Genomic DNA, 15,664 nt, shown 5'->3' on the forward strand with positions numbered 1-15,664 from the left:
GTCTCCGAAATATCACTGGTTTTTTTTGTTTCTTTTTATAAAACCATATTTCATTTTTAAATGTTCCATCACCTAAAAACATACATCTAACACGATCACTTTTTTGTGTTCCTCATATACCCCTACAAAAATTAAAAGTCAAACTATTGGAAAAGCTAGCCACAGTTATTTGCTTCATATACAGTCCATTTGAGGTTGCTAGGAAGTTAAGTGTCTGTGACCAAAGATGAAAGTATATTTTAACTACTCATTTGGTTTTTAAGCTATGTCCCAATTCCCTGAACTAATAGATGATGGATGGATGGATGGATGGATGGATGGATGGATGGATGATGGATGGATGATGGATGGATGGACGAAAGGACCAGATGATGGGTGGGTCAGTAAGAGGGTGGACAGATGCCTGGATGGATAGGCAAAGCCAATCTAAACAACCTAGAATTCACATTCAAGTGTATATGTAAACCATGTTACCATGTAAAGGTCAACATTTCTCAATTCAAGAACTTTTAGCCTTGCCCATGCTTAGATTGTACACCAACTAATTAAATAATTAAATCAAGGTATTTGACATGGGCATTAGATGTCAGTACTTTTAGAAGTCTTCCGTGTAATGACAAAGTGCAAACAAGGTTAAGAATCACTGATATGTAATCTATATTGAAATGAGCAGGAAACTGTCCCTGCTGGCTAGCTTCCATAGTGCCAGAGGGTACTACCCATGCTCCTGCAAAAGCCACCAATCGTCTGACCCAGCACTGGACCCTGCCTGCTACAATACTGACCTGCTAGGCAAGATGCATTGACTAGTGAAATAGTGGCATGACTGTCATGGGGTAATAAACTTATATCTGATTGATTCTGTGGCTGTTATTATAAACGTGGTCAAAAGTCCTTGACAAGGAAGGTCATCAAACCTAGTGCAGGAACATAGTGTTGTTTTGTTAAATAGTCATATTGTTAAACTGCCTTCTAAATACTTATTTATATTCATATATTTTTACTGCTCTCAACCTTGGCCAAAGAAGCTTCTTTTTACAGTATGAAGTCCCTCATAACTGGTCTAAGTATTGAAAAGGACTGAGTGCTCAGATTCAATAAAGTATTAGTTTTTAAAGTATTTATTCTAGAAGAAAATAACCAAATAACCAGAGGCCACATGTGGTGGCCCATGTTTTTAATGGTAGCACTGAGAAGTGAGGCAGAAGAACCACTGCAAGTACAAGGCCAGTGTGGGCTATGTAGTGAGACTTCATCTCAAAAAGAAGAAAATGATGAAAAGAAAAAATACTATTCCGTTGTTGTCGTATTCCTCTCTCTCTCTCTCTCTCTCTCTCTCTCTCTCTCTCTCTCTCTCTCTCTCACACACACACACACACACACACACACACACACACACACACACACACACACACGAAAGGGGGTGATGAGATTAACTGAAGACTTATACAAACCTGCACCCTCAGTGTAAAGAGGACAAGAAACCTATGGGAGAAAGTAACTTTCTCTTTAGAAGACTGAGTCAGCCTTATGGGATGTTGCCTGCTGATACCACCAGGATTGTCTTGCCCACTGGGAAGCTTCGTGCCCTGCCTAGGAGGTGAGAAGACTTTCTACCACTTTAATACCAAGCAAGAAGCAGAGCCTCTGGCTTCCAGGAATTTTCAGAATCTCTGACTTAGGAATCTGGGGATACCATCTGAGAGGTGAGCAGGTCTGATAAGCTAGGTAAGTGTAGACTAGACAGGGCAGAAGAGGGGAGGTTCACACGCAGGAAAAGCACTGACCTACAATCACCAGTTTTCTCCTGCCTAGCATCTGCCCACAGGCCACATTTGAAAAGCAGGTAGCTAGTAGATTAAGTCTGCAGAGCGTCTTAGAGGATGTTGTCTATGCTTTTCTTATTTTTAGACCCATTCCAAACTAAACAATCTAGAATGATTAATGTGCAGTGTTAAACCACTGTAAGAGTTTGTCATTTTAGCTTTTATGGCCCTTGCAATTCATAAATTACAGCAGCTTTACCTATTCTTTATAATCTAGAAACTTCATTATTAAAATGTTTGAAGCAGGCTATACAGCATCTATCATTACTTTAAAAGTTAATTATATTACAGAAAAGAAATAATTAGATTTGCATTTTTATCTTGGTTTTAAACTTCCAAAGAAGATCACCACAGCTTGCCTGTGGGCAACTGAAAACAGCACAGAGCAGAGAAATAGAGAGGAGAGAGGGTCTGTTTTTCTTGGCTAATTCATGATTGAAGATAGAATTACAAGATATTTGAAGGGCTTGCTGAAGCTAGGGACTAATCCTAGACTTCTAAGCTTTGTTTATTTCATTGCATGGCAAGAGACTACCAGACACATGTACAATGCCAATAGAAGTATCAAATTGCTTTCGAAGGATTTATTTGCTTCTTTCCAAGGCTTTTGCAAGGAGGTCCATTACGTGATCAATACCACACAGAACCAGACAGTTTGCTAGAGCCCAACCAGGAGCCATGTAATTGCCTTCTGTTTCTCAACCCTACCTGCAGTTAGGAAAGAGATGCAACCTAAGCTAGAGAGTGGAAGCCAGCTTTGACTGTGCGCCGCTCTAGCCATCTTGGAAAGACAATAAATGGAAGGGCCAGCTCTTAAAATTAGAGGTCAATTAGATACTTAACGATGAAGCATATCCTCAAATATATATCTATTATTTTATGCTAGCAAAAAATTAATTAACCAGGTCAAGCAGGCCATGAAGGCTAATGTACAAAGTAATTATTTCTGATCTTTAGACAACTACTTCACATAAAAAGGTAGTCCTTTATTCTGCTCAGCAGATACCTGAAATGTCTGTAGTTAATCATACTGAAGGAAGCCACAGGCAAAGCATAGCCGAAAGACAGAGGACATCTCAAACCATCCTGTTTGATTATTTAAGATAATCATTTTCTTGCTTGGCATATTTGTGTATCTCTGATTTTCTCACAGGGGAAGGAAAACACACATTTATTGGTACTCAGCCACACAAGTAATGCAGACACACATGAAATACACCAGAAGTGTGTAGGAATATATCATAACTAAACTAGAAAATGCTACATATGAAAACATTCATATGCTCTTAAGAAAAGAAAAAAATCTTCCACAAAATAAAACTGAAAAACAATTTGGGGGAAAGTCAATAAATAGCATGTCCTATAGCAATGAAAAGAGAGGAATTCCGGCAAGACACGGCCCTGTAAAGAAATAGCATGGCATTTGTTTCTGGCTCGCTACAGACTGAGTTTCCCACCTAACATGTGTCTGAATGATAGACAGGGGCAAGGGATATTTGGATAGTAATCATGAAATAGAGAGATAATAATTCCAAGTTTCCCAGTTTTACTCAAGAAGATATGTTGCCTGAACTGACCACATCAGCTCTTGTCCCGAAAGCCAACTGCCTGTGGAAATCCCAGTCGCCAGTTCATCTGTAGGAGACTATTCTTTAGTCAGTCCTGAAGACAGGCCACTTGAATGACTCTAAACCCTGGTCTGAGAAGACTTTGATAATTGGATCACTCCATTCATTTCTGAAAAAATAAGGTTTTTTTCACAAAGATATTTTAATGAGCTGAATTCTCTTGCAAAGACTAAGTTGCAGCATGAGAAGCCATCATTAAATGTATTCCTAATGACAGATTACAGGTGCCACAGTATAGGATATTGTATCCATCAGGAATGGCTCCTCTGATTCAAATCTATGATACAGCCAAATGAGAGTAGATAAAGAAATACATAAGAAAATCAAAGTATCTGGATTTATAAAATATTTTTCATCTAACATAGCCCTCCCTTGACTAGCTGATTAAAACACTGTAACAACTATCAGACACATCAAAAGTGGGTTTTGTATGTAAGTTCACATAACTCATGAATAAAGTGCCCAGAGCCCTGGCTGAGGTACTACAGTGCATCTGGTCGGGAAGGTAGGTTGAAATGACTGAAGCCATTATCTTCCTTTGGAATTACAGCATTAAGAAGCAACACTGCCAAGTAGGAAGAGCCACATTCCTTGAGCTCGTAGTTTTACATTCCATGGTCTTACTGTCTCGGGATATAAATCATGCCTGATTTTTCCTGGGTTCCATTGAGAAGATTCATTTAATATGTAACAACTTAGAGGAATCACCATTTCCCCCCAAAACACAAACAGGGATTTGAGTTCACCAGGCAAACAGCATCTGTTAATATTAAACTGTGTTAATAATCATTTAAATTATTATCCTGATTTTTTAAAAATGGTAAACATTAGCTCATCAAAACCATTTAAAAAGTTCACAAAATCATTCATTATATTTTTCAACTCTACTTACACAGTCTTAGAAGAATTCCTTAGAAAGTATAGTTAGGATTCACCAACACAAAATTGTGTTTATATATACATACATATAATATATATATATATATATATATATATTTGTGTTTATATATACATATATTCCTCATGGGAACTTTATAATACCATCTCAATAATATCTTTTCCTAATTCTAATAAAAGACCATGGTTTTCATTTGGGCAAATCATCGAAGTTTATATTCATTGCTCTTAAAATAGATCCAGATGTGCTTGTATGCAGTTGTTAAGATAGTTTAGACACTTCCCCCTTTCTACTAAAGTTTGGAAAACTGGAAAACCAACCAGCATACTGAACTAGAATAGCATCTTGAATATAGCTACATAATACCTACAGCTGATTGTGAAGGTAATTCTTGCCGAACATATGTGCTAACAGGTTATAGGACTCAAGATGGGAGAAGGTTAAAAGTGCTAAACTTTTCAAATTGCCTTTGTAGTCATTGGGAACTTTAAGAAAAGCAGTTAAAGTGGCCTTTAATCCCAGAGCTAGGGAAGCAGAACAAACAGCAGGTCTCTCTGAGTTCCAGACCAGCCTGGTCTACACAGTGAGACTCTCTCAGAAAAAAAAAAGTTAAGAGGCTAGATTTAATTTTTAATCATCCTGTTAGTTCTGTTTCAGATGGAAGCATGTTTTCCTTTGTGTGATTTAAAAAAAGCATTATTGAACTAGCCTTTAATCTCACATTTTTCCTCTAAAAGTACATTAAAATTAACTCAACTTTCTTATAAATTAGACTATGTTTATGGTTAGTGAGAAACTATCTTTAAAAATACAGCTAACTCATATACTCTCCCAAAGAACTAACCAAAAGGCTGAACATAAAAACTTGCTTTGTAAGTGTCAGAGATAAATATGTTTTGTGTTAGGAGTATTTTCAGCATTTGAAATATTCTTAGAATGGTCTCCCACTGATAAGATAAGTGCTGACAAGACAGGTCATGAAGCAGGAGCCCAGGACAGAAGCAACAGTAAACAGAAGCCTTGCTGCTCTCTTATTTTGAAAGGCATAGATTCTTGTAGAAAAAAAACCTAAATCTCTAAAGTGAGCCTAAAACTGGCATTGTGTACCTCTGTTGTTTTATAACTTGGATTTCTGAGTTCAATTGCTGATTAGCTAAATTTTAAAAAATTTAAACAATGAAAAATGTGCCAAAAATCAGGTAATTAAAAATCTCTTAGAAAACAGTTTATATTCTCTCTCTCTCTCTCTCTCTCTCTCTCTCTCTCTCTCTCTCTCTCTCTTTCTCTCTCTCTCTCTCTCTCTGTGTGTGTGTGTGTGTGTGTGTGTGTGTGTGTGTGTGTGTGTGTGTGCACATGAATGTTTGAGTAGACACATGCGGGGAGGCCTGCATATACATGTATGTATGTGCCTATGGAGGCCAGAAGTCAACCTTGCATGCTGTGGGATGGTCTGTATGTCAAATCTGTTGCTCTGATTGGTCAATAAATAAAACACTGATTGGCCAGTGGCCAGGCAGGAAGTAGGTGGGACAAGGAGAGAGGAGAATTCTGGGAAACAGAAGGCTGAGGCAGAGACACTGCCAGCTGCCGCCATGACCAGCAGCATGTGAAGACACTGGTAAGCCACCAGCCATGTGGCAAGGTATAGATTTATGGAAATGGATTAATTTAAGCTATAAGAACAGTTAGTAAGAAGCCTGCCACGGCCATACAGTTTGTATACAATATAAGTCTCTGTGTTTACTTGGTTGGGTCTGAGCGGCTGTGGGACTGGTAGGTGACAAAGATTTGTCCTGACTGTGGGCAAGGCAGGAAAACTCTAGCTACACTTGCATGTTATTTCTCCTGTGCTGACTATCTTATTTTATTAAGACAGTGTCTCTCATTTGCCTGGAGCTTATCACTGAGGCTAATCTAGTTAACCAGCAAACCCCAGGAATACACTTGTCTCTGCTCCCCAAGCGCTGGGATTACAAGTAGGGTTCTGGGAATGGAACTTGGGGCTTCATGCTGCATGCCAAGCACTTTAGCAGCTGAGCTGTCCCCCAGGCCCATACTTATCTTCTCAAAGTGAGTATTCAGATTAATATTTTAAGGTTGTATTCCACATTTACTTAAAACACATCAATTTCATGTTACAATGATAAAACCATATGTAATCAATAACTATAATATTTCATAAAAATACTATGAACTGACTGCTATTCATCTGAGAGATTTTCAATAGCAGGGGAGATGTCAATGAAGGCAGTCAGTTGATATAAATAGCATTGGAGGAGAAGCAGAATATATTAGAAATACATAAATACATACCCTTATAGGAGTGTCCACAAAGGGAACTAACTGATTGTGTTCTTTAACACCCCTGAGTTCTTGGAGAAAACTAGAGAAACATGTAAGAAACCACAGACTAAAAATCTTACCCCCAGGAGTAGGAAACACACTGGAAACTTTAATAAGTGCAGACAAGGGGACACCTGGATAGCTAGGTAATTAAGAACCTCAGCATGAGGCATGAAAGAGATATCAAGATGAGAAATTATTCCCAGATTGAATTGTGAGGTCTGACCATCAAAAATGCAAAAGACATTCTACCTTGATTTTGAAACATAGATTTGAATACAGAATACAGAATCAGAACAAACCAGACGACACATTCCAGCTAAATCCTCCCTCCTAGTGAAGTTGCCGAAACAAAAAACTAAATTGAGGAGAGGTACCTCTCTAGACACGGTCGGAATTTTCAGTGTAGTCACAGTGCCCAGAACACTAAGAATGAGTAACAAAATGAAGCAAAGATCTAAGTTAAAATCACTGGGATTCATCAATACAGTTGAACATTAGAGGAAGCTATGAGTTTATGTTACTGGTGCTTTGGGGAGGGCGAGAAGGCAGGACATCAACCTCTCAACAAAAGTGCTGAGAAACTCCAGAAGACACTGGCTCAGCTGTGGTGGGCTAGATCCCAACAGACTAGAAAATACAACAAGCAAGAAACAGAATTCTACGGTTGGCTAAGCATTGCTCTGGGATTAGTGTTCTGAAGTTAAATCTAGACAGCCAGTGCTTTATTCTAGCACTTTCTACAATTCACACACAGGTTTCTATTCAGAAATAGAAGCCATTCTCCCTATGTATCTGAAACAGCTGTCGAGTTAATCATCAGGTGTCTAAAGGAACAACATAAATCAGACCATGACCTTCCCTGTAATGAACTGCACATTTTTATACTGCTGCTAGAAAAATAAATAAGTAGAAATAATGACTTGACTTCCCTAAAATAGGTTACAATTATTCAGAACCATTTTTCTTGCTGTCTAGATTGTAAGCTCCTTGAAGACAGGCCACTGTCCATTGCTCTATCAGTTTTCCTTAGAGTCCAAAGACAATGCAGTTAGTACTTGCAAAGAAAGAAGTTAATTATTAAAAGGCTTTTCCCAGATTGTTCTCAGGATTGATCCAACCAGTCCTAAAGAGTAAATAAAAGTAATCTTCTCTCTGTGGCCCTATTACATAATAAAACACAAAGCAGAAAGTGGCTTTTAGCAGTGAAAACAGCATCTATGTATGCTGCCTTGGAAACCAAGAGCTTGGTGGCTTTAGGGCAAATGGAAGAAGGCAAGGCTGAGAAGGGTGTGTAGGTGTATTCTACTCACACGTCACACCTGAGAATGCTATGACCACCACCGGGCTGTCTCCTTGGACAACAACTGTGTACAGACAGCATCGCCCTTGAGTAACAGCCACACTGGCACTGTTGATAAGACAGGTGTGCATTTACAATGCCTTAAATTCCATTTTCAAGGAGGAGCACATTGGGTGATCAGATGAGATAATAAAACACACTGACCTGGATCTGTTGCTGCAGGAGATTAATCTTGTGCTGCTGCTGAAGAAGTTGCTGCTGTTGTCTTGCGATCTATCAGAAATAAAGTTCCATTAGGTTAAAATGAAATGCTTGCATCTTTGCCATTATCTCCGCATCTCTCCTGCTACTGCCGGAATGCTTTACTGGGCCTCAATGTGAAAGACTCCCTTTGAATGGAGTCAGTGGGACCAGCGAGGAAAGGAGAAGCATCTGAGCCAGCGGCATGTCTCTACTTTATCCAGAGATGCAAACTGCAGTCTTGTGTTCTTGTATTCTAGCTGAGAGCAAGCTCCTCAGTCTGCATTGACTGGTCCACTACAGAACTTTGGAAACTAGATCCTTGCAGAATAAACAGGAAAACTCTAGCCACATTTGTCCAAAGAGGTTTGTCTGACTGTGAAAAGCAAAATCTGCAAGCAAAGGGCTTTCTAATGTGCCACAGATCTATTTCTGTCATTTAGCCCTGACACACTTACAAATATTATCAAGGAGACATAGAAACAAGGTAAACAGCAAAAATCTTTAGCTTTTTGGATGGCATTCTCTGATCTACAGAGCAGTTCTAAGACGGCAATGGACTTGTTCTATAGTACAGGATTTGCATACAGGTATTATAGTCCCTTTCTTTGCACAGCAATCGAACGAAGCATCTTAAAAAGTTGTCTGGTTTATGAAAAGAAATACTAGCCATGAAATCCAAATCCTACTGGAGACCACCTCTGTCCCTTAGGAGGGCAAAAGATCTTTGTAAGAAGGTGGAGCTTGCTGCCTAACTAACCAGGGTCAGCATTCCTATCTGCTCACTCACTGCCCACCTCACAGATGACCATAGCCTTAGGCTCTAAATAGGGTTCTTTCAGAGTATTCCATGTGAAACAATGAAACATGGAGAGCCCAAGAGCAACCAGGAGAACAAAATTCCATAGTGCTGTGAGTCCTCCGTCTGCTTATTTCCAAAAGCCAGGGATTCTAGAATGAGCTGTGTGCGGAGTAAAAATGGGTGCAGATGACTCCAATCTCTACCTACATGCATCTTAGGTTTTCCTGTCACTTTCCCTTACCTAGAACCTGGGAAAAACCAATCATGTCATCCAGTTTATGACAACACAATGGGAGACTTCCTGATGCTGCTCCATAGTTTCTGCTGACAACTGCGTCATACTGGAGTGTAATGCTGGGGCCTCTAAGGGACTCCAGTTTGAGAACTAGGATTGCTCTTTCCAAGAGCTTCCAGTCCACACAGAAACAGGATTTAATCAGGTTAGGACGCTCTTACTCTGCTTGCTGTCACTCAAATCAGAAATGGACCACTCACTCTGCAGCTCTAGGTGTGGACACTGGAACCTCTGCATATTTATTTCCTCTTAGTAAACTGGTGAAATACCACCAGGCATCTAATATTGATGGTCCCTCGTAAATGATAAAGTGCTGCCTGGAAATGCATCGGAAACACCACGGTGCAATTACCATCATCCACTCTACATACATGGGTTTGACACAGTGAAGTATGGTACATAAGCACCATGTGGCTCAAACTCTGAATTTTATTTGCCAATCGGTTGAGCTACATGCTCGCTTCATTGAGCATGACAACCTAGTTTTAAGTGTCATTTAATTTTCATTTTGAAATATAATTACAAAGTGTTCACTGTAAGATATCACTCGTCTGCAAATGTGTCAAGATTAATTTGTGCTAGCTTATTCACAAGTGTCAATAGTTAATTACTGTGTCATCTCTGGATGGCTAAATGACATTCTAACTTCTGATTTTTTACAGTGTTCCTTTATGTTATTTTCCATTAGAGGCTGAGTCCATATTCCTACATGTGGGCAAATACTCAAGCATATAAAATACCAGACGTCACAACTCATTAAAATCAACAGAGCATATACTTCTCTATATATCCCTGTAAAATACATTTAACTGAAAAGATAATTCCAGTAATAATGTCAGATTTCTAAAAACTGCACATTAATTTGGGTCTGTCTGATCTAGGGTGTGAGAGACTATGCTATAGGATCATTGTTATATTAATGCACTCTGCGAGACAAGAAAATCATTTGTAAAAGTGCTTCATTTTCTAAAAGACACGCATTTAAATTCGGATATTTCTTCTGCGTTCTCATTTCTGAGTCAATCACATCTAGTCCTTGAGGAGCCAGGTATTCATTTGCTCTCAATGACTTGTCTGCACTCAAGAAAGTGACTATAACTCACCATCCAACCCAGCACAACCTTCACATGGATGAGGGATGGAATATTAGGAATTACCTTAGAAAGTAATCATAAGCCAGGCAGGGCTATTTGGGGGGAACAAACTGCATGGGGTTCTCACTTTAAAGTCAAAGGGGAAAAAAATCACTGGGCCAGTGAACTGAAGGGTCCCAAATTTTTTCTGGAAGATAATCCCTTCTTTTCTAGAGAAGGCCTGGAGAGAACCTACGGTCAGCACTGGGATTAGCTGGGCGCCTCTGTAGATGGCTATACCAAAGTAATTCAAACCACATCTTCTAAAAGTCATGCCTGCCCTCAGTTTCGCTACTTAGGATGCATTTCTCTGCCCTCAGTTTTCTTGAACCCTGGATGTCTAGAAGTCTCCCTCCTCCCTTCTTTCTTTTCCTCCTCTTCTTCTTTTGAATTTTCCTGATTCTATTTTCTGAAGAAAGCCTACAACAAATAGACCAATCAGTGTGATTGCCCGCTGCGCTTGGCGCCCACCCCACCACATCTCCATTCCCTGGCTCCTTTTGCAAGCCTCACCTGTTCTTGTTGTTGGCGAGCAAGGTCCATTTGCTGCCGCTGTTTCTCGATCTGTGAGGCTGCCAGCTTTTTCTGTTCGTCGTGCGCTGCCAGGAGCTGCTCCCGCAGGCCGATGAGCTGGGTAATCATGGTGGAGAGCTGTCGTTCCTTCTCCGCCAGGCTCTCGGGTGTACCTAAAAGGGAAACGAGAAGAAATCTCACAAGCTTGAGGAATGTCTAAAGGAATCAGAGAAAGGCAGGCAGAGTTTAGAAGGAGAACCTCTTAGATAAGGGTCTAGGATAGTGACTATGCCACTGGGAACGCATGAGTGCTGTGATATAATTAGTGCTCCCCATGCCCAGACCCATATTGTCACCTAGAATCTCCTTCCACCACCAAAACCAAAACCAAACCAGAGCAGTCTACTCCTTCTCACAAAATGCCTGTCTTTTGATCAAACAAGGAATCTGAGGTTCTATAGGTATTTAATGGTACCTGTGTGAGGGAGAGAGATTTTCTTCAGTGATGTAGCTATGAATAAGGAGCTCCAGCTCCTGTAATTGATGCCTTACCCATGTCCGTCCCTGTAAGTAACCCTAGTTAAACTCTTCGGGTTATAAAAAGAAAATCAAACAAAAAACAAAATTCAAAACAAACAAACAACAACAAAAGACAAGAAAGCACATGGGGGACTAGTTGAGAAAAGGAAGGACATCAACAAGAGTGGAAGGGGACAGCAGAGTGTAATGAGAGGTGAGTATCATCAAAATGCACTATATACATGTATGAAAATATTGTGACAACCATACTATTATGTATAACTAATATGTGCTAATAAGAAACTTTTAAAAAGAAAGCAAAGTTCTATGGTTATGACCGAAGTTCAGAAACTTTTAGTATTTTAATATTTTATGACTTCCCTCCCCTGGATGACTCAGTATCAATAGCAAGGATACAGTGGGTGTTCACTAAACACTATCTAAGGAGTTTCCTAGTTACTGTCTTCAAAGGCTTTCTATTGTCAAAGATCTGTCTGAAGTTCAGAGGTAAGAGGTCACTCTCTTGGCCATAGAACAAGTTTTTTCCAAGAGAATAAAAACTGCTTTAGGTAAGAAAGTATTGAGGTTTTGTTGTTGTTTGTTTTGTTTTGCTAGAAATCAAGGTTTTCACGTTCCTCAAAGGTAACAATGTTGCTTGGGGGCCCCTCACCCTTTTGCCGTTTGTCACTCTTCAAAGGAAGAAAACAGGCTCAGAGGCTGGGAAGGTTATGCATAAGGATGTGCAGTTTAATGAACGCAAAGACGCTGAGCACTTATGGTATGCGTTAATGGCACTGCACAGTCTTTTATGGACAAATTGCACAGCTCTCCTAAGTAAAGGGGACAGAATCCTTTTGTGAATCTAAATTAGAGCATTTTACCGCAGCGTAAGATAAGGATTGCAGCCACTGCATTGGAGCCTCACTGGTTTCATTATAAAGAGGAGACCTATGCTTTGAAAGCTTTTCAGGAAGATGCCAGCAGCTGTCAAGGGAATGAAGAGTGCTGATTTTTGTGAATGTGGAAGGGGAGACTTCCAGCCCTGTAAAGCCCTACCCACGCCTTCTAAGAAAGCATCAGAACAACCCAAGAAGCTAAAAATATCTTAATTATGTATGTCCCTATTTTCTCAGTGGCCCCTAGGAGAAAGGTGTCTCCAGAGGATGCTGGCTAGCCCTTGCTGGCATGTGATTCCTTCAGGGTAAGACATGTCTGCGGAAGAGCAACTCAACTAAAGCACCTTTGGATTTTAAATACCAACTCGGATCCTTAAAAAAAAAGACCTCCCTGTGTCCCTGAAAGCATGACTGATCTGAAAGAGTATCTATAATCGAAATGAAAAGACAAGAGTGAGGCACAAGAAAGGAGAGGCACTGATTATGATTTGAAATAGACAGCGAATCAGGAACAGCTCTTGGAAATCATTAAAGAAGAAAAAATGGATTTTTATTTCATCAGTAGGATTTTAGATTTGGTTTTAAAAAGTTCTTAACCCAGAAATATTAAATAAGAAACCTATAAATGTAGGCTGCCAAAGGAGATCAAGCAGTATCTTTAAAAGCACAAAAAGATCCAGCTATGTTTTCACTACTATGAGAAGACATAGTAATGAAATTGATTTCATTCTTTTTTTTAATTCAGTACATATCTTTTGGATGGGAACAATGTGCCAGGTACTATATCCAATAATCACCATGTGAATATAAACTACTGCTGACAAATTTGCAAGCAAATCAAGTATTTTAAGGAAGGTTGGCCCACATTTGGATCCAAGGAAGGAATCCTAGAAGAGCAACAATTGAACAAGAGGAACATGAATTAGCTAGGTAAAGAGTGGGAATGCCTTTTGATCAAAAAACTTTGTAGAAAATATGAAACATTGTTATGACAAAGGAACTATATATAGTTAAGGGAAGGATTGTGAGTAGTGGGTAATCAAAAGCTTTCCAGAATGAAAAAAAAAAAAACACACAATATAGGCTTAGGTTCTGCATGTGTATGCTGGGGGTATATCGGCTTTGGTGTGTTTCAGAGATTAAATAAAGGTGATTAAATATGAACAAGGAAAATAAAGGAAAGAAGGGTACCAGATGAGGCTAAAGAGGCAGGAAAATGTCACTCCATTCAGCCTATGTAGACCATGTTTTATGAGTTCTCTCTTCATTCTGAAAATAATGCAACATTGCTAATATTTTAAGAACAGGTAGCTTTGGCTGTGTTGAAATCAATGGAGAGTGTGCACGCTTTATTGCCTATTGTTTCTGTCCTATCCTTAATTCATTAATTTTCTTCTTATATTTGACTAGATGAGGTGAGTTAATAGGCTTGCTGAAAACTGGGACAGCTGTCCTACTACTGTTCTTGACTAATAAAGCACCCCTTGGTGTGTTTTGGGTAAGGACCAAAGGCACACAAGTTTGATTCATGTTTTTATTTCTCAGTGAAGGTGAAATTTTCCTTTCTCTGGTTTTAAAGCCTTTTCAACAATCTTTCGTTTATTTCCCTTTCTCTTCTGCTTGGTAAACAGAGAAGCTGAGTACAGTGTAAAAATGACAGCTTCTTGTTCAAGGAAAGGCCAACAGTGCTATCTCTAAATACTTTGGTGACTCCTGGTGCAGACCTAAGTTTACAGAATAATACCACTTAGCTGAACCATTTTACAGAGCATGAAGATAGTGAAACTGATTGTAAACATTGTCTCCTAAAAACTCTTCCATTGGACTTAGACAGATCTTTAAGTAAAATAAAACAAGAGACAGTAGTATTTGTAATTTAAGGATTTAGGTACTCATATAATACTATCAATATTTTTTCCTTAAACTTAAATAAAATTTATCCAATAGACTGATGGATAGATGATAGATAATTCATAGATGATTGATATAAATGATAAAAAGGTAAATTATAGACAGACAGATAATAGGTGATTTATAGACAGATGTGGAAGATGATAGATAATAAATGATACATAGCCAGATAGATATAGATGACAGGTAATAGATAGCTAGATGATAGATGATAGATATAAATGATGTGTGATAGGTGATTGATAGATGATAAATAGAAAATAGACAAATGTTTGTATAGCTATGAGCCACAACAAATGGCCCTAGGTGAAATGCATATTTCAATTTTAGCATAGCATATCTAAAATTCCTTTAGAATGAGATATCCTATGTATAGCCATGTTGCTAGCTCTTGAGTTCAGATCAGGGAGTAATGCATCCAAACAATACAATAGCTTATGCTCTCTAAATGCATAGGTGTGGCAGGGGGAGTGACCTGTTTCATACCCATTGTATAAGTTTGGCATAATTAATTTAAAAATCACTAGATAGTTCTGTTTTAACTGACGAAGTGTTTATCTACCCTGCTATAATAAAAATAATATCAAGTGTGAATCATAGTGACCAAACCAACCTGAGAACACAAGTTATTTCATTCCCATAGTTGAACTGAGAGGCCACTATTACAGAGAAACTAGAATAGCCAAAGTGGCTGAAAGAAGAGTCAGTCAATGGTGCATATGGAACTCCTAAATACAGTCAGGGTATGTTAGGGTAAGCAAAGGATTGTAAGATGTTTCTTCAATTAATGTAAGGATATGTGGAAAAATCTTATCCTAAATCATGTTTTAAGATTTGACAAAACCAACTTAGATAGATGATAGATAGATAGATAGATAGATAGATAGATAGATAGATAGATAGATAGATAGATAGACAGATAGATAGACAACAGACAGACAGATAGATAAATAGATAAATATCAGAGACGAAGGATGCACTGAGCCAGCAGAGGTCATGGGTAGCCTAACGCCATCTGTTTCACATCTTTAGACTATCTTAAAATAACTCTCTCAAACGCATTGCCAGAAAACAGCTTCTTCTGACTCCCACACAAAGCCAGAGGTGTTTCATAAACCACAAAAAGGGAGCCAGCAAGAAAAGCTTCTGTACACAGATTTTTCTCCAAGTCGGTGTGCCTGCTTTTATTCTATGTCACACACAGGGTGTGCCTGACACTCCACCATAAACTGTATCTATTCTCCAACTGCAGAGACAGAGCTGCAAGCTGCGGGGCTGTTTTTTCTTTCTTCCCTTTTTTCTTCCATGGGGTCATCTTTATCCCCAAACCACATCTGTCTTGAGTTTCTTTCGGATT

General features: G+C 39.0%; 1 protein-coding gene across 50 annotated transcripts in view; it reads right to left on the reverse strand.

Moving 5' to 3' along the window:
- Window positions 1-15,664, reverse strand: part of Sox6 (SRY-box transcription factor 6) — a 604,948-nt gene that overhangs the window by 169,688 nt on the left and 419,596 nt on the right. For 39 of the 50 annotated variants that reach the window (XM_076563550.1, XM_076563582.1, XM_076563579.1 and 36 more), the window contains 2 exons: window positions 10,982-11,154; window positions 8,203-8,271 (listed from right to left, as the gene is read on the reverse strand). In XM_076563550.1, the coding sequence (XP_076419665.1) occupies window positions 8,203-8,271; window positions 10,982-11,154 (242 nt within the window). Of the gene's footprint in view, window positions 1-8,202; window positions 8,272-9,035; window positions 10,714-10,981; window positions 11,155-15,664 lie in introns of those variants that run through there. The other 11 variants (XM_076563592.1, XM_076563604.1, XM_076563590.1 and 8 more) reach the window with 8 other exon arrangements.

The sequence above is a fragment of the Peromyscus maniculatus genome, chromosome 1 (assembly GCF_049852395.1).
Source record: "Peromyscus maniculatus bairdii isolate BWxNUB_F1_BW_parent chromosome 1, HU_Pman_BW_mat_3.1, whole genome shotgun sequence".
Classification (NCBI taxonomy): domain Eukaryota; kingdom Metazoa; phylum Chordata; class Mammalia; order Rodentia; family Cricetidae; genus Peromyscus; species Peromyscus maniculatus.